An 18740-nucleotide genomic window follows, 5' to 3' on the forward strand; every position below is an offset into this window, starting at 1 on the left:
GATCAGACAATGGAACAGATTTTATGAAAAATGGGTTGCTCAATTTGTTTAAGACCCCTAGAAACATATCAAGCTTGAACTTTCTATGAACCATTGGCTTCTGATGCATAGAGGCAAGAGAATGGCATAAACATATAGGTAGAATATTAATCTTAATAGCACACAGGTACAGGAATAACAAAAAACATAGAAACTGTGATGTGATCTCTAGGGAGGAAAGTGCCCCTGGAATGTGAATGTTCCCTACCTGTGCTGTTCTTACTTAGTGATTTTTGTATTAATAATCAAAGCCTTGGTGATTTTTGTATTAGTGACTAAAGCCTTGGTAATTTTTGTTTTAATGATCTAAGCCTTAGGAGACTATAAAAATAAAGTTCTGCTTAAGTAAGACAGAGATGTCTGCTTGAGCTTGATTCAGCATCAACTCATCTCATTCTTCATTCTTTGCCAACACTCCTCCTCCAGGTTACCCTAATAACCTGCTGGGGCTGGCCCCCAGTATGAGGTGGCCTGATAGTGACTAAAAAGTCATTATTAAAGCATGCCAGTCTCTTGTCCTTATTTAGCTTTTGCAGTCCTTACTTTGATAAGGTTAGCTTTGGAGTGAGTGATTTAAGTATAAGGAAGGTGAGGAGTGTCTATTTAAGTCTTAAATAGACTATTTGGAGTGAGTGATTTAAGTATAAGGAAGGTGAGGAGTGTCTATTTAAGTCTTAAATAGTCTATTTAAGTCTTAAATAGACACTATTTCATTATTAACTTTATAATGACTCACTGCAGACTATTGCATACTTTTGCTTTCAGGTATATATTTTGCCCTAATTTATGGCTACATGTGAGCATATGCCCTATCTCATGGGACCTCTTCTATATCTAGGTTTTCGGACTTTGTTAGGAAGTGAACTACTTGGAATGACACCGGTTGCTTCTGTTCTTTCTGGTCTAAGCTTTTAAGAGAGTCAAATATCAAAGACAGCCTATGGTCTGTGCATTAAAGTTTGAGACATTCAGTCAATATTTCCCTCATGTTAATAAATAGTGATGTATATGACTACAAATTAATAGGTGTACATAAACACCATTTCCACCAACAAAAAACTGTGTCCCATTGCATCCTTACCCACCCCCCACTTCCCCCTCCTCCAGTGAAGCTGAACATCCACCTCACCTTCAACCCAGAGATTTTTTTACTTGGGTGCCATACTCCAAATTCAGTCCAATCCTACTTTGAGTTTCTCGTTCTGTTCATCTTTTTCAGCTTCTGTTTATGAGTAGGATTATGCCATACTCATAATATTTGTCTTTCTGACTTAGCTCACTTAACATAATTCCTTCTCTACCCAACTCTTCATCTGCACTATTCCAGCCTTTAGGTTCATGATTAGTCAACAACTTATTTGGTTTTATATGTTAACTCTCTTTTCAGCCACCAGGTTCCAGATGCTACCTGATGCCAAGCAGACTTCACTGGGCAGGCATTCCCACCAATATGTCCTGGAGCCCTGATTCCTCAGAGCCCTGCCATACTAGGGGAAGAGAGAGAGACAGGCTGGGAGTATAGATAGACCTGTCAATGCTCATGTTCAGCAGGGAAGCAATTAGAGAAGCCAGAACTTCCACCTTCTGCACCCCATAATGACCTTGGGTCCATACTCCCAGAGGGATAAATAGTAGGAAAGCTGGGAGTCGGGCAATAGTGCAGTGGGTTAAGTGCATGTGTCGCAAAGCGCAAGGACCCACATAAGGATCCTGGTTTGAGCCCCCGCCTCCCCACCTGCAGGGGAGTCACTTCACAGGTGGTGAAGTAGGTCTGCAGGTGTCTCTCTTTCCCCTTCTCTGTCTTCCCCTCCTCTCTTCATTTCTCTCTGTCCTATCCAACAACAATGACAGCAATAACAACAACAGTGATAAGGGCAACTAAAGGGAAAATAAATACATACTAATTTTAAAAAGTGTTGCCACACTAGGAGGGAAGTTGTGCTTGTGCCTAGGCACTTGGGCATGGTAATGTGTGTGTTCAACTTGGTGCGCCACTCCCTGGCCCCCCCTTATTCTACATATACTGAAACTATGAGTATTATTATTAGTACTATTATTGTTTTGCCTGCAGGGTTATTGCTGGGGCTCAGTGCCTGCACTAGGAATCCACTGCTCCTGGAGGCCATTTTTCCCATTTTCTTGCCCTTGTTGTAGTTGTTAATATTGTTGTCATAGCTGTTGTTGTTGTTGTTGTTGTTGTTGTTGTTGGATAGGACAGAGAGAAGTCGAGAGAGGAGGGGAAGCCAGAGAGGAGGAGAGAAAGAGACACCTGCAGACCTGCTTCACTGCTTGTGAAGCGACTTCCCTGCAGGTGGGGAGCCAGGGCCTCAAACCAGGATCCTTAATGTGGGTCCCTGCGCTTTGCGCCATGTGCGCTTAACCTGCTGCGCTACCGCCCTGCTTCCAACTCTGAGCTTTATAAGGGCAAAACAGTGTGTGCAGGGTGCTGAGCACCAGTGCTAAATTCCCAGCCTAGTCATCCTGCTTGGGATCTTCAGTCCTTTCCTGGTTCCACAACCCAGATCGAGGTTCTGATTCCAGAGCCAGCACCTCACTCAAGGATAGAACAGTACTCAGTTCTACCTCTGGTGTGGGCCCAATTCTACCTCTGACATGGGGAGAATCAGGATGGATTCCAGGGCAACCAATCCTAGAAACTGGAGGAAGTGCCTCATGTCCAGTCTACCCACAAGGGGACAATATAGGTCCCTGGGACTCTTTCCTGCAGCCTAAGGCAGAGGTTCATGTCAGGATGTGAAGGATTCAGCCAGAGACCTTGACCTCAGGGCTGCTTCCAGCCCCATTCCTGCCTCTTTGAAGCAGCTCCTCCACCTGCCAGCTCTGGGGGCCCACACTCACCTTTCTCTGCCCTGGCTCCTGGCTCTCAGCAGCATTCTTCTGGTGGCCAGAGTCATCTTTCCAGGAGCAGGTCCTGCAGAGAGAAGCAGGAACTCTGATGGCTCAGGGGTCCACTAATTGCTCTCTAGAGAGAGTAGGTTGTTTTTTTTTAAATTTAATGTCTTATTATTAAACTGCCTTTGTTTTCCCGCAAGACTTTGCTTCACTATGCAGAAATACCATAACACACAGTATATTGCAAAAATTAGGATAGTATTGTCATTTGACATAATATCTTCTCACTGCCAGTGATTTCCAATGAAAATAACACTAAGTACTGTAACTACGGATAGATGTAAGCAAATTACATTACATATCACTTAAGAGGTTCGTCATATATTTGAATTACATAGTTCTACTAGGCATTCTCAAAAAAATAGATACTATAACTGAAGAGTGGCCTAGAAACAATAGGGTGGAATAAAAACAAATTGTGTTATGCTCATATGCAATAGTAAGTTAAGGGGTATTTGACCCAGTAATAGTGTTTCGATTTCTTCTTACATTGCTATGGCTAGAAGTTGCTACTTAAAATCTTATATCCATGATTGATTTAAAGAACTGTGCTAGATTAAATTGATCATAGTAGTTTAGGAGTTCTATTTTTACTCCATGATATATTTTATACTTTTTTATTTACCAGAGTACTGCTCAGTCCTGACTTTTGGTAGTGCTGGGGATTGAACCTGGGACTTAGGAGCTTCAGGCATGAGAAACAGTTTGCGTAACCATTATGCTATCTACCCTCACTATTTTATCTTTTTCATATGCTTCCTCACTCATTCAATCATCATGTCTGAAGGATTACTCACAGTCACCTTGATCAGCCACCCATCTTCATAGCAAGATTTACTGATGAGTCCTGGATTTTCTTCAAGAGCTGCAAGAAAGCTCTTCCATGTAGGAGTCAATCAAACCCCCACCCCACCCCAGGAGGGAACTGGGGAATGGCCCCAGCTTGCTGCTCCCTCCCTGTAGGGAGCAAAGTCAGGCTGCAGGGAACTGTGAGGCTGAGGTTGAGTGTGGTGCAGACCGCCTGAAGGTACAGTCACCCTGTCAGTCTCCCCCACCAGGGGTCGATGGGGGGGGTCTCAGTCTCCAGGTTTCTGTCCCCCTGTCAGTCTCCCCACAACAAAAAGACCCTCCCTCCTCTCTCTCTCTCTCTCTCTCTCTCTGTCTCTCTCTCTCTTTCTCTCTCTCTCCCAGTGTGTCTACTGATAATCTTACCTCCTCATTCCCAAACTAGGGCTAGGGCTAACTGCAAAGTAGAGAGCCCTGGGCGAAATTGAAGCTATTTTCCTTACATGGATCATTTAAAGACCTATTGGCTATATTAGATACGCACAAATAACACCTAGGGACAATAAAAGGAGATTCCTGGGGGAAGTACATTATGACAACAATTAATGACAGTGAGTATAACAAGACTAAAAATGGCATAGAAGCAGAAGCTGCTGTACCCATTTAAAGGCTTTTAGAAAGGAGCTACTTACCACCACTACAGCTTCTCAATCAGCTGAACTCAGACCAAAAAGCCAGAATTATGGGTGGCTTATAGTGTGAGTGACAGACTGTGGTTTTCATTTAGTTATAAAAGCCTCTATTGCTTACCCTCACCCACAAACACCCTGATTCCACTTACAGGCACCTATGATGAGTATTAGGTTGTGTAGTTAAATAGGTAATGTTAGGATATATGGGCAGAAGTAAGTAAACTTTCATTAGCTAAAAGTTAGTGAACTTTCATATATTCAAAGGTTGACCAGAAGAGAGCACCATGGTGTGTGCTTAGTTTACAGCATACATATTCTTTAGGTGGACAGCTTACTATGATCTAGTTAGACCCACCCAAGAATGGGTTAAGGAGAAAAGCTATTAGATTTAGCTCCAGGGAGAAATGTTTATTCATACAGAAGGTCAGAGCAGGGAGATGGTCAAAACACAGATGGTCATTTCAAGGGAACTTTCAAGGGAAAATTTAGACTATTCCTGACCAAGGAAACTTTCAAGGGTAGATTTAGGCTACCCCAGACCCAAGAAACTTTCAAGGGGAGATCAGGATGCCCCAGACCTAGGGAACTTTCTAAGGAAAACATACCTATACTACTAATAATAATGTTGTTTAAGGTTATTCCTGATGTTAATGAAAGCAATTATACATGATGTCATCTGTATCCTTGATGTTAATGAAAATAATCTTACGTAATGTCAACTATATCCAGGCAAAAAGTGTTTAAATAATAAATCTCTGCAGACAGAGGACAGAGACGCCTCTCTCCTGCACCTGAAACAGCTGATGTGTCTTTCACTTCATTCCGCCTTTCCTTCAGGGACCCTGAATTACTTTCCCCAGGAGCCTGCTCCCGGCACCTCCCCCATCAGCAGCAAGTCTAGTTCAGTGGCAGCTTGTCCCCTTTTCAAAGCTCCAACCTCATCTCTGTGTTCCATTCTGTCCCAGCTTCAGACATTAAACCACATCTCCCAAAGCTTCCTGTGCAACGCTGCTGACACCCACAGTTTCAATATCATTTTCTATTATTATCCATTCATGTTTGTCTGTGAAGTCACCTACAGAGAGCAGAGCAGAGCAGGGCTCAGCATGCACAGGGTACCGGCAAGCAGCCTGAAGGGCAGCAGAGGCCGCAGCGCTCCAGGAGCCAGGCTGTGAGCAGGCTGCAGAGTGCGGGTTACACGCTGCACAGCCCGCAGCACCAAGTCCCCAGGGTGCAGGGTCACAGCGCTGCCCCTCACATGGCCAAGCAGCAGGGAACAGAGCAAGCAGGAGTCAGCCAATCGGATGAGGAAGCTGGTGGGAGTGTTTTTAACAGCTGAAGCTTCTCTACCGCTGGTCAAGGAATAAATTCATCTGCTATTTCTTGCCTTAACTGTTCTGCAGGCAGGCACACCCTCTGCAGAAGTCGATAGGGCAGCATTCCTGTCACTTCGCAATCTCTGGTTTTGAGATTCAGAGGCAGCGGTCATAGCCCAATCTGGGCGGCAGGTGGGCGGTGCTGCAAATTGAAAGCAGACTCTCCAGGAAGTAAGGCACTCTGGCGCTGGATCTTGTGCTTGTTGGATCCAGCTTTTCTCTAATTTTCTCTCAGTGTGGCTCTCATCTCCTGCTGATATGGGCCTTGGGGAAGAGTCTTCAGTAAGTTCAGCACTGGATGGGATATCGTGAGTGTGGCTCATCGCGGCTGAGATTGGGAGGGGTTGCTGGAGACTTGCTAGAATATTCCAGGATGCAGCCGTGTGTTTGCGCCTCTCTTCACCTTTAGTCACCATCTCCACTGTACACGGAGGCTGGACTCCTGTTAACTGTCCTGATCCTTTGGGGACGTTGGGAAGGTCCTCGATGGGCAGGACATGGGATCATCATTCATTTCCCAAAATTTTCTCTCTCCCGGTGCATGAGTGCAGGGTGCCTGGATCCAGTCCCATTATCTGCGGAGGGATCTTAACCCAAGTTGAAGGAGGAAGGACTTGCTGACCCCAGACAAGAAGGTCAGTTTGGGAGCCAGCATGTCTGTGGGCACCTTGCAGCCTCCAGCTGAGCCCAGCGCACTTCTGATTGTTCTGCCTGAACTGGGATCTGAGGTTTCCGCAGATGTAAACTACAGAATTCTGGGGCGGAGGTAGACAGCCTAATGGTTATGCAGAGATTCTTATGCCTGAGACTCCAAAGTAAGAGATTCTTTCTCATTTTTATTTGTCTTAGTGACAGATTTTAGATTTCTGGTGTCTGTTAAATCATCCCTCAAGCCGTTGCATTTTGTGTCTATTCAGTTTATTGTGGTCTTAGCAGTGAATCTAGCAGAAGTGTCCTGGGACTGGCCTTGCCTTCTAATAACCTTGTTGGAGAAACATAAGCAGTTCCCCACCTTAAAGTGAGGGGCATGCAGAGATGCATAAAAAGTGTTCACATATCATTGTGGCACCAGGGTAGTGTGAAGAAACTGAGAAAGTGGGATTCTGCCCACTGCCTGGTCCCAGCGGGGAATCAGAATTATTTTTATTATTTAAATGTTACTCATTATTTCGTATAATACTGTTCAGTTCTACTTTATGATAGTCTGGAGATTGAACCAGAGAATTGGGTCCTATCCAACAATGACAACATCAATGACTACAACAATAAAAACAAGGATAACAAAAGGGAAAAATAAATATAAAAAATTTTTAAAAAAATAGGAGACACTCACGGTGTGGGCTCCATAGAGGTCCTCATTGTCACTGAATGTCTCCTTATAACAGTGAAAGACTAGAAAGCTGAGCCTTTTCTGTTTATAATGTCCTACCTGTAGGTGCACTGCTGTCAAGTGAAAAAACTGTGTTGGTGGATTTAAAGCCTATTGTGAAGGTGCTGCTGTGACTACGGTTCATCTTGTGGCCTGAAAAGGAAGTCAGAGAAGGAGGAGGAATTGGTGGCTCTTCAAGTAAGTGATTTGTCCCAGATCACAAGCTGTGTCTCCATTTTCTCCTGAATGTGATGCATCTAAAATTGCAAGTGCTCATTTACTGCCTCTGATTTGTCTGGCTTATCTGTGATTTCACCTACTTTAAAAGGAAAACATTTTAGAGGGCTCTCCTGGACCACATGTGGTGTTAAGATAAGATGCATTTTGCCAGTAGAGGAGACTCAGTTTCTACTTCTTCTTCTTTTTACTATATTATTTATTGGATAGAGACAGAGAGACATTCAGAGGGAAGGAGATAGAGAGGAAGGGGAAGAGAGAGACCTTCACATATCTCTGTTGTGGATATCCCTTTTATTTGTTTTTAATAGATAAATTAATTTTTTTCCCATTTGTTGCCTTTGTTGTTTCATTTTTAAAAAAAATATTTATTCATTTCCTTTTGTTTCCCTTGTTGTTTTATTGTTGTAGTTATTATTATTGTTGTTATTGATGTCATCGTCGTTGGATAGGACAGAGAGAAATGGAGAGAGGAGGGGAACAGAGAGAAGGGGAGAAAAAGATAAACGCCTGCAGACCTTTGTTGTTTTATTGTTGTAGTTACTATTGTTATTGTTAATAACAATATTGATGTCATCATTGTTGGATAGGACAGTGAGAAATGGAGAGAGGAGGGGAAGACAGAGAGGGGGAGAGAAAGATAGACACCTGCAGACCTGCTTCACCACTTCTGAAGCGAACCCTCTGCAGGTGGGGAGCTGGGGGCTCCATTTGGGATCCTTATGCTGGTCCTTGCATTTAGAGCTTAACCCAACCCCCTCTTGTTTTTTTTTTTTTTTTTGAAAGATTACTTACTAAGGAAAAAGTAGGTGGATAGTGAGAGAAAGAACCAGACATCCCTCTGGCAGAAGTGGTGCTGGGTATTGAATTCAGAAACTCATGCTTCAAAGTCCAATGCTTTATCCATAGCACTACCTCCTGGACCACACATTCATTTTTTTCTTCATTTGATCTTAGACAAAAGGCACAGAAGTGATGAGTATCCAGATTTACTTATCCAGATGCATACTTCTTTTACCTATGGGGTTTTGTAGAGTTCCATAAGTGGTCCAACATCTTCTAAAAATTCTGGTATGATTCCTGAAATAATGGCAGCCAATTTTATATGTCCCAGGCTGTTACAATTAGGACATTCTGACGCCTCTTCTCATACTATTCTCCCTACTTGTATCACCACCCTACTCCTCTGTGTGGAGGGAAGGGAGACCTATAAATGGTGGGTGCACAGGTTCCTGCTGAGTCAAGAGCACATGGGAAGGGAGGTCCAGTAGAGGCTGTGGGCTCTGGACTCAGGTGGCAGGAAGAAGTGCTAGTTGGCATGGCAGAGCAGAGAGATGGTACAGAAAGTTCTCAGAGTATGGCGTTTTGGAAGGAATTTTTTAATTTATTGATTGATTCAATAATGATTGATAGGACCATAGGATAAGAGAGGTACAATTGCACACAGTTCCCACCACCAGAGTTCTGTATCCCATCTCATCCATTGGATGCTTTCCTCCTCTTTATCCCTCTGGGACCTTGGACCCTGATCATTATGGGGTCATAACGTGGAAGGTCTTGTTTCTGTAGTGGACATGGACATTGGCAGGTTAATCCATATTCCCAGCCTGTCTCTTTCCCTAGTGGGGCAGGGCTCTGGGGAGGTGAGGTTCCAGGACACACTGGTGAGGTCATCTGCTGAGCAAAGTCAGGTTGGTATCATGGTAGCATATGCAACTTGGTGACCTAATCGCTTTAAGATATAAAGCAGAACAAATTGTTTAATAATAGGGAACCCATAGGTAAGAATATACCACATGAGATTTGGGATCTTTATGTTGGAAGAAGCTAGGAAATTCTTTTAGATATATTCCAAGAGGCCCCTGACTTTACTCATTTTTGCTTGTGCCCCACAGCTAGCATACAGGTGGGATAAACGTATTTTCTGGGAAGGGAGTCTGGTGGTAGCACAGCTGGTTAAACGCAGGTGGTACAAAGCACAAGAACCAGCGTAAGGATCCTGGTTCAAGCCTCTGCATTCCCACCTGCAGGGGAGTCCCTTCACAGGCAGTGAAGCAGGTCTGCAGGTGTCTGTCTTTCTCTCCCCGTCTCTGTCTTCCCCTCCTCTCTCCATTTCTCTCTGTCCTATCTAACAGAGACGACATCAGTAACAACAACAATAATAACTGCAACAACAATAAAAAATACAACAAGGGCAACAAAAGAGAAAAGAAACAAAATTTTAAAAAAGGATTCTCTGGGAAATGGGTGTCAGAGTTGGAAATAGGATTGGCAAACTGGATCAGGGCAGAGTAGCTCTCCAATATGGGAATAGTATATAAATACCATTCATTGTCAATCCCATCAATCTGAACTAGGGCCCATTTCTATTCATATTTAGCACAGGAGCCTGTGTAACCTCTGTACCCCTGTCAGTCTGAGCTCGCATTCCATGGTCATAGCTAAGAACATTCTAGGCTGCTCTCATTTCAGGACCTTGAGCGACAGAGTATATTGATCCAGAGAGTGGGGCAATTTCTACCCATTTTTAATTTATTAGGGGTTCATGGCTTACAGTCAACAGTAAAATACAGTTGTTTGTACATGTGTAACATTTCTCAGTTTTCCACAGAGCAATTCAACCCCCACTAGGTCCTCCTCTGCCATCATGTTCCAGGGCATGAGCCCTCCCCCCCCCACCTGAGAGTCTTTTACTTTGATGCAATACACCAACTCCAGTCCAAGGTCTGCTGTGTGTTTTACCTTCTGTTCTTGTTTTTCAGCTTCTGTCTGTGAGTCAGATCATCTCATACTCATCCTTCTCTTTCTGACTTATCTCACTTAACACAATTCCTTTAAAATCTATCCAAGATGAGGTGACGAAGGTGACTTTACCATTTTTCCCTCTTTTGTTGCCCTTGTTGTTTATCATTGTTGTTATTACTTTTGTTATTGCAATCATTGTTGTTAGATAAGACAGAAAGAAAAATAGGACAGGAAAACAGGGTGTGGAAGGAAAGATAGATACACCTGCAGACCTGCTACACTGCTTGCGAGGTGAGCCCTCTGCAGGTGGGGAGTTGGAGGCTCCAACTGGGATCCTTGATGGTCCTTGCACATTGTGCCATGTACGCTTAACCTGTTGCGCTACTGCCTGCCCCCTAAATTCACCATTTTTAATAGCTGAGTAATATTCCATTGTGTATATATACCACAACTTTCGCTGCCACTCATCTGTTGTTGGACATCTGGCTGCTTCCAGGTTTTGGTTATTAAAAATTGTGCTGCTGTAAACACAGGTATACACATAGATTTTTGGATGATTTATGACATATCCCTGGGAGAGGAATTGCAGGGCCATAGGGAAGGTCCCCTTCTAGCCTTCTGAGGGTTCTCCAGACTGCTCTCCACAGAGGTTGGACCAATTTACATTCCCACCAGCAGTGCAGGAGGGTTCCTTTGTCCCCACAGCCTCTCCAGCATTTGTTACTGCTGTCCAATTTGATGTATGACATTCTCTCAGGGATAAAGTGGTGTCTTTTTAAAAATTTTTTTTAAATGTTAATTTTATTTATTTATTCCCTTTTGTTGCCCTTGTTTTATTGTTGTAGTTATTATTGTTGTCGTAATTGTTGGATAGGACAGAGAGAAATGGAGAGAGGTTGGGAAGACAGAGAGGGGGAGAGAAAGATAGACACCTGCAGACCTGCTTCACCGCTTGTGAAGCGACTCCCCTGCAGGTGGGGAGCTGGGGGCTCAAACTGGGATCCTCATGCCGGTCTTGTGCTTTGCGCCACCTGCGCTTAACCTGCTGTGCTACAGCCCGACTCCCAATTTTTTTTTTTTTTTAACAGAGCACTGTTCAGCTCTGGTTTATGGTGGTGTGGGGGATTGAACCTGGGATTTTGGATCCTCAGGCATGAGAGTCTGTTTGCATAACCATTATGCTATCTACCCTTGGACCGTAATGTGGTATCTTATTGTTGTCTTTGTTTGCATTTCTATGACAATTACTCAGAGCATTTTCTCATGTTTCTTAGCTTTTTGGATTTCTTCTTTGGTGAGTGTTTTGTTCGTATCATCTGCTCATTTTTTGGATAGGGTCATTTGTTTTCTTGTTGATGAATTTGGTTCACTCTTTATATTCTTTGGTTATTAGCTTCTTATCTGAATTATATCATGTAATGTTCTCCTATTCTGTAAGGGGTCTCTTTCTTTTGGTGGCGGTGTCTTTTGCTATGCAGAAGATTTTTTTTATATATATATTTTTTTTATTTTATTTATTTATTCCCTTTTGTTGCCCTTGTTGTTTTATTGTTGTAGTTATTGTTGTTGTCGTCATTGTTGGATAGGACAGAGAGAAACGGAGAGAGGAGGGGAAGACAGAGAGGGAGAGAGAAAGATAGACACCTGCAGACCTGCTTCACCGCCTGTGAAGCGACTCCCCTGCAGGTGGGGAGCGGGGGTTCGAACCGGGATCCTTATGCCGGTCCTTGTGCTTTGCGCCACCTGCGCTTAACCCGCTGCGCTACAGCCCGACTCCCCTATGCAGAAGATTTTTAATTCATGTACTCTGATTGTCTTATTTTTTTATTTTGTCTTCTTAGTAATTAGATTCATATATTCAAGATGTCTTTAAATTTTAGACAGAAAAGAGTTCTGCCAATATTTTCTTCTTTTTTTTTTTTTTTAGGATTTTATTTATTTATTCATGAGAAAGATAGGAGGAGAGAGAAAGAGAGAAAGAACCAGACATCACTCTGGCACATGTGCTGCCAGGGACTAAACTCAGGACTCAAGCTTAGAGTTCGATGCTTTATCTACTGCGCCACCTCCCAGACCACATTTTCTTCTTTTTTAATATTTATTTATTCTTTTTTGTTGCCCTTGTTGTTTTATTGTTGATTGTCATAGTTGTTGGATAGCACAGAGAGAAATGGAGAGAGGAGGGGAAAACAGAGAGGGAGAGAGAAAGATAGACAACTGCAGATCTGCTTTCACTTCTTGTGAAGCGACTTCACTGCAGGTGGGGAGGCAGAAGCTCGAACCGGGATCCTTACACAGATCCTTGCACTTTGCATCACCTGCACTAAACCTGCTATACTACCGCCAACTCCCAATATTTTCCTCTAAGTATTTGATAGTTTCAAGTCTAACACCCATGTCCTTGATCCATTCAGAATTTACTTTCATGTTGGTGAAATATAGTGATTCACTTTCATTCTTCTGAATATTTCAACACAATTTTCCCAACACTATTTTTTGAAGAGACTCTCCTTTTCCCATTCAATAGTCTGGGCATGCTTGTCAATGATTAGATGTCTGTAGGTGTGGGGGCTTACTTCTGAGCTCTCAATTCTATTCCATTGGTCAGCGTGTCTATTTATGTTCCAGTACCAAGTAGTTTGGATTACAGTGGCCCTATAATATGACTTGAGATCTGTGAGGTGATGGCTCTAATTCTGTTCTTCTCAAGACTGTTTTAGATATTCTATGTCTTTTCTGCTTCAAGATGACAATTTGTACCTTTTGTTCTACTCTCTTAAAAATAATTTGGGGGGCATCTCGATGGGGATTGCATTACATTTCTTTTTTAAAAAATTTATTTTATTTAATTAATTTATTTAATAAAGGAGACATTAACAAAACTGTAGGATAGGAGGGGTACAACTCCACACAGTTCCCACCACCCAATCTCTATATCCCACCCTCTCCCCTGATAGCTTTCCCATTCTCTATCCCTCTGGGAGCATTGTGGGTTGTAGAAGGTGGAAGGTCTGGCTTCTGTAATTGCTTCCCCGCTGAACATGGGCGTTGACTGGTCGGTCCATACTCCCAGTCTGCCTCTCTCTTTCCCTAGTAGGGTGGGTCTCTGGGGAAGCAGGGCTCCAGGACACATTGGTGGCGTCATCAGTCCAGGAAGTCTGATTGGCATCATGCTGGCATCCAGAACCTGGTGGCTGAAAAGAAAGTTAATATACAAAGCCAAACAAATTGTTGAACAATCATGGACATAAAGGCTGGAATAGTGAAGATGAAGTGTTGGGGGTGTACTACTCTCTGCAGACTTTTGTGTACTTCTGCTTTCAGGTATATATTTTTCCCTGGTTTATGGACACGTGAACATATGTTCTATCTCAGGGGACCTGGTCTATATCTATGTTTGGGGACTTTATTAGGAAGTGGACCACCTGTAATGGAATTAGAGAATACTATGAAAGGAAAGGTCTCACCCGATTGATGAAGCTGAAGGGTTCTCATTCCACACCTGAAGTCTCTGGACACAGTCTGAAGTGAAGCATGCTGGGGTGGCACTTGTTACATTGATTAGGTTGTTATTGGTGGATGCAATATTATTTGATATGAATTGAGAGAAGCATGCAGGAAAGTGGGCCCCACCCTAAGGTTCCAGGACTGGGGGAAATATAGGCTCTATAGTAGAGATGTGAGGTTCCTGCTGTCTTAGGGTTCAAGAAGACAATGGATACTTATTGTTATCATCACATTATTTGGTAATTGGGTTAACTTTGAAAAGTCCCTTTGTTAGGGTTTGCTGTATAATACCTTCATCTTGTATAGAGCTGTGCAACCGGTTGCTTCTGTTCTTCCTGGTCTAGACTTTTGAGAGAGTCAGCATATCAAAGACTCAGTCTGTTTTTTTAAAAGTTCGAGACATACAATCAATTTTTCCCCTTTCATATTAATCAAATAGTAATTTATATGACTATACTTTAATAGGAGTGTACATAAACACCATTCCCTCCACCAAAAGACTGTGTCCCATCTCACTCACCCACTCCCTGCCCCCGCCACTGCCCCAGGAAACCGAATGTCCACCCTCCCCCTCTCCACAGGGTTTTTACTTTGGTGCCCTACTCTTGATTTAATCAGATCTTTTTTTAGTTTCCCTTTCTATTCTTCTTTCTCAACTTCTGTTGATGAGTGGGATCATTCCATACTCATCTTTGTCTTTCTGACTTAGCTCACTTAACATAATTCCTTCTAGCTCCATCCAAGATAGCTCAGAGAAGGTGGGTTCATTGTTCTTAATAGCTGCATAGTATTCCATTGTGTATATATACCACAGTTTTCTCAGCCATGCATCTGTTGTTGGGCAACTGGGTTGCTTCCAGGCTTTAGCTATTATGAATTGTGCTGCTATGAACATAGGTGTACACACATCTTTTTGGTTGGGTGTTATGGTATATCCCCAGGAGAGGAATTACTGGGTCATATGGAAGGTCGGTCCATGTCTAGCCTTGTGAGAGTTCTCCAGACTGCTCTCCACAGAGGCTGGACCAATTTTCTTTCCCACCAACAGTGTAGAAGGGTTCCTCTGTCTCCACAGCCTCTCCAGCATTTGTTGCTGCTGTTCTATTTGATGTATGCCATTCTCACAGGACTGAGGTGGTATCTCAATGTTGTCTTTATTTGCATTTCTCTGACAATCAGTGACCTGGAGCAGTTTTTCATATGTTTGTTAGCCTTGTGGATCTCCTCTGAAGTGAATGTCTTGTTCATATCCTCTGCCCATTTTTGGATGAGGTCATTTGCTTTTTTGTTGCTAAGAAATTATCAGGCAATAGAGTTGCTAAGAAATTATCAGGCAATAGAGTTGCTAAGAAATTATCAGGCAATAGAGTAAGGTGTCAGACTACAAAATTAACATGCAAAAGTCAGTGCCATTCCTTTATTCAAACACTAATTTATAAGAAATCCAGAAATCAATCTCTTTTACTATAGCAACAAAACAATAAAATATCTAGGAATACACCTAGCAAGAGAAGTGAAAGACTTGTATACTGAAAATTAGTAGTCACTATTCAAGGAAATAGGATAAGACACAAAGAAGTGGAAAGATATTCCATGTTCATGGTTGGGAAGAATTAACATCATCAAAATGAATATACTACCCAGAGCCATATACAAATTTAATATAATCCCTATCAAGGTCCCATCTACGTTTTAGGATAATAGAACAAGAACTACAAATGTTAACCATCTCAAGATGTATTATAAGACCATTATAATCAGAACTATGTGGCACTGGAACATAATTAGACACACTGATCAATGGAATAGAATTAAGAGTCTAAAAATAAATCCCAAGCCTATAATCATCTAATCTTTTACAAATGTGGCCAGATTATTAAATGAGGAAGAGAGACTGAACAAATGGTATTGGAAAAATCAAGTTGAAACATGGAAGAGTTAAACTGAACCACTATATTCCACCAAGCACAGAAGCAAATTTTAAATACATCAATGATATGGATGTTAGACCAAGAACCCATCAAATACTTGAGAGGAAAATATTGGCAGAAATCTCTTTGATATAAGTTTGAAAGACATCTTCCATGATGCAAATCTGCTCAATCATAAATAAACCAACAGGACTACACCAAATCAAAAGTTTCTGTACTATAAAAGAAGTCACCTAAACAGAGACCTCTTACACAATGGGAGAGCTGTACATTCCTACAAACAAGAGACCAATAACCAAAAAAGAAAGAATTCAACAAATTCAGCAACAAGAAAACAAATGAAAGAAAACACAAAAGGGTATTTAGAGGTAAGTTTCTCTTCTGGGGTGTGATGCAGTTTTGCTTGACCAGAATTTCAGAACACATGATAAAGGTGTAGTTTCTACATTTGTCCTTTATTATAGTCAGATGAGTACGCATGTAAAAGTGAAGTTTGAATTAAACCTAGATTTAAAGTTGTGGGGAGAGGTTCTGAATCAAGTGTAAAAGGCAAGGACCAAGACCCCACTCTGCACAATCCCCTTTCTTTTCTTTCTTTTTTTTAATTAATTAATTAATTAATCCCTCTTTGTTGCCCTTGTTATTTTATTGTTGGAGTTACTATTATTGTTGTTAATGATGTCTCCGTTGCTGGATAGGACAGAGAAAAATGGAGAGAGGAGGTGTAGACAGAGAGGCGGAGAGAAAGAGAGACACCTGCAGACTTGCTTTATCGCTTGTGAAGCGACTCCCCTGCAGGTGATGTGGAAGGGGCTCGAACTGGGATCCTTACGCCAGTCCCTGCGCTTTGTGCCACCTGCGCTTAACCCGCTGCGCTACCGCCTGACTCCCTTTTTTATCTTTTTTTTTATTCTGGCTGTGGCACAAACTGGTTGGTTACAAACAAGATTCCTCCAACGTGCTGACGATATCAAATATATGAGCAGATTGGCTACACTCAGAACCCACCAAGGTTTCTACTGGAATGCAAAAGTGAGAGTCCACCACTCACAGTGGTTTTGTCTTTCATTCTTTTGCCTGTGAATTTTTCATTTCAATGCTAGGGTTCAAAGTCATCAGGTCCACATGCTATCTACAACACTATCTACTGTGCCAATTTTGGGGCTGCAAGATACTATCTTTAATTTTTTAACTAACTATTCAAAGAGTTTTGCAATACTCTTGTTTATGTTATTAACTTAGTTCAATTTTCTTCTTAGGTTTAAAATTAGAATTTGAGGGAGTCGGGCTGTAGAGCAGAGGGTTAAGCGCAGGTGGCGCAAAGCACAAGGACCGGCATAAGGATCCCGGTTCCAGCCCCGGCTCCCCACATGCAGAGGAGTCGCTTCACAGGCGGTGAAGCAGGTCTGCAGGTGTCTATCTTTCTCTCCTCCTCTCTGTCTTCCCCTCCTCTCTCCATTTCTCTCTGTCCTATCCAACAACGACAACAACAATAATAACTACAACAATAAAACAACAAGGGCAACAAAGGGAATAAGTAAATAAAATAAATATTAAAAAAAAAAGTACGGGACTTTGATCAGGTCCCTCTTTTAAAATTAGAATTTGAAGAAAAACTACTAAGTTCCTACCTCCCAGACTGTTCTGGTTTTCATTCTGAGTATCATTGTTTTCTGTTCTGTTTTTTGTCTTTTATTATTATTATTATTATTATTTTCTTTTTCTTTTTAAAAAATATTTATTCCCTTTTGTTGCCCTTGTTTTATTGTTATAGTTATTATTGTTGTTGATGATGTCGTTGTTGTTGGATAGGACAGAGAGAAATGGAGAGAGGGGGGGAAGATAGAGAGGGGGAGAGAAAGATAGACACCTGCAGATCTGTTTCACCACTTGTGAAGCAACTCCCCTGCAGGTGGTGAGCCGGGGGCTCGAACCGGGATCCTTACTACCAGTCCTTGTGCTTTGCACCACGTGCGCTTAACCCGCTGAGCTACCGCCCAACTCCCTACTTTATTTTTCTTAGCAGAGCATTACTCAGCTCTGGCTATGATGGTGCTGTCAATTAAATTTGCTACTTTTTGTGCCTTAGGCATGAACACCTTTTCTTTTATTGTTTTAATGGTAGGGTTGAACTTTCACGCCATCTTTTTAAAAATTATCTTTATTTATTTGATAGAGAAAGCCAGAAATCTAGAGTGAAGGGGGTGATAGACCTTGAGAGAGACAGAGAGACACCTGCATCCCTGCTTCACCACTCATGAAAACTTTCCCCTGTATATGGGAAACAGGGGCTTGAACCTGACTCTTTAAGCATTGTGTACTCAACCATGTATGCCACTAACTGGCTCCGATGAAGGTCTTTTTGTATGTAAATGTCACAGTTTTAGTGTCGATCTGAGCAGTAGTAACATAAAACCTGATTAAGATGGAAGATTCTTAGACATTATGCTAGAATTTTGTCCATGCTTTTGTGGAAGCAGAAAGTAAAGATTTTGAATGAAACATGTCAGTAAAATTTGCCGCCTTTTGGAAGGATCTGATATGCAGGATAATTCACTAAGTAGCCCCCAAGTGGGCTTGTCTTTGTTCCTGGATCTCTTCTCTTGACATTGAAATGCTAGGGTATTGGGCCTCTATGCATCACAGTGTCTTCCCTGTAGGTGCAGTGCAAAGGGGCCTTGCTGGTAGATTAAAATCATAGTCTCCAACTCCTGCTGTGATTTCTCTTCATTTTCTGGCCTGAAAGGAAATTGAGAGAAAGAGGAAGAAATGGCAGTTTCTCAGGTAAGTGACACGTCCCACTTCAGATTCTGTCTTTTTTTCTCCTGAATAAGTTCTATTTTAATATATAAATGTATTTTATGTTATAAAAGGTTATTTCACTGCTTTTGATTTGCCTACTTCTTTCTTTCTTTCTTTCTTTTTTTTCTCATCTTGTCCCACATATTTCTCTTTCTGCCTACTCTTAAAAACTTATTTCCAGGAGTGGGGTGTAGCGCAGCGGGTTATGTGCACGTGGCACAAAGCACAAGGACCGACATAAGGATCCAGGTTCTAGCCTCTAACTCCCCACCTTCAGGGGAGTCACTTCACAGGAGGTGCAGCAGGTCTACAAGTGTCTTTCTCTCTCCCTCTCTGTCTTCCC

General features: G+C 42.2%; 2 protein-coding genes across 6 annotated transcripts in view; one reads left to right on the forward strand and one right to left on the reverse strand.

Annotated features, from left to right (window-relative positions):
- LOC103123672 (zinc finger protein 709-like) overlaps nt 1-18740 on the reverse strand; it is a 418768-nt gene that overhangs the window by 223260 nt on the left and 176768 nt on the right. The window lies entirely within an intron of this gene.
- Nucleotides 1-18740, forward strand: part of LOC103123658 (zinc finger protein 14-like) — a 75164-nt gene that overhangs the window by 18469 nt on the left and 37955 nt on the right. The window contains exons 1-2 of one of the 3 annotated variants that reach the window (XM_060182077.1): nt 7247-7373; nt 18256-18379. In XM_060182077.1, the coding sequence (XP_060038060.1) occupies nt 18365-18379 (15 nt within the window). In that variant the 5' untranslated portion in view covers nt 7247-7373; nt 18256-18364. Of the gene's footprint in view, nt 1-7246; nt 7374-18255; nt 18380-18740 lie in introns of those variants that run through there. The other 2 variants (XM_060182075.1, XM_060182076.1) reach the window with 2 other exon arrangements.

This window comes from Erinaceus europaeus, chromosome 23 (assembly GCF_950295315.1).
Source record: "Erinaceus europaeus chromosome 23, mEriEur2.1, whole genome shotgun sequence".
Taxonomy (NCBI): domain Eukaryota; kingdom Metazoa; phylum Chordata; class Mammalia; order Eulipotyphla; family Erinaceidae; genus Erinaceus; species Erinaceus europaeus.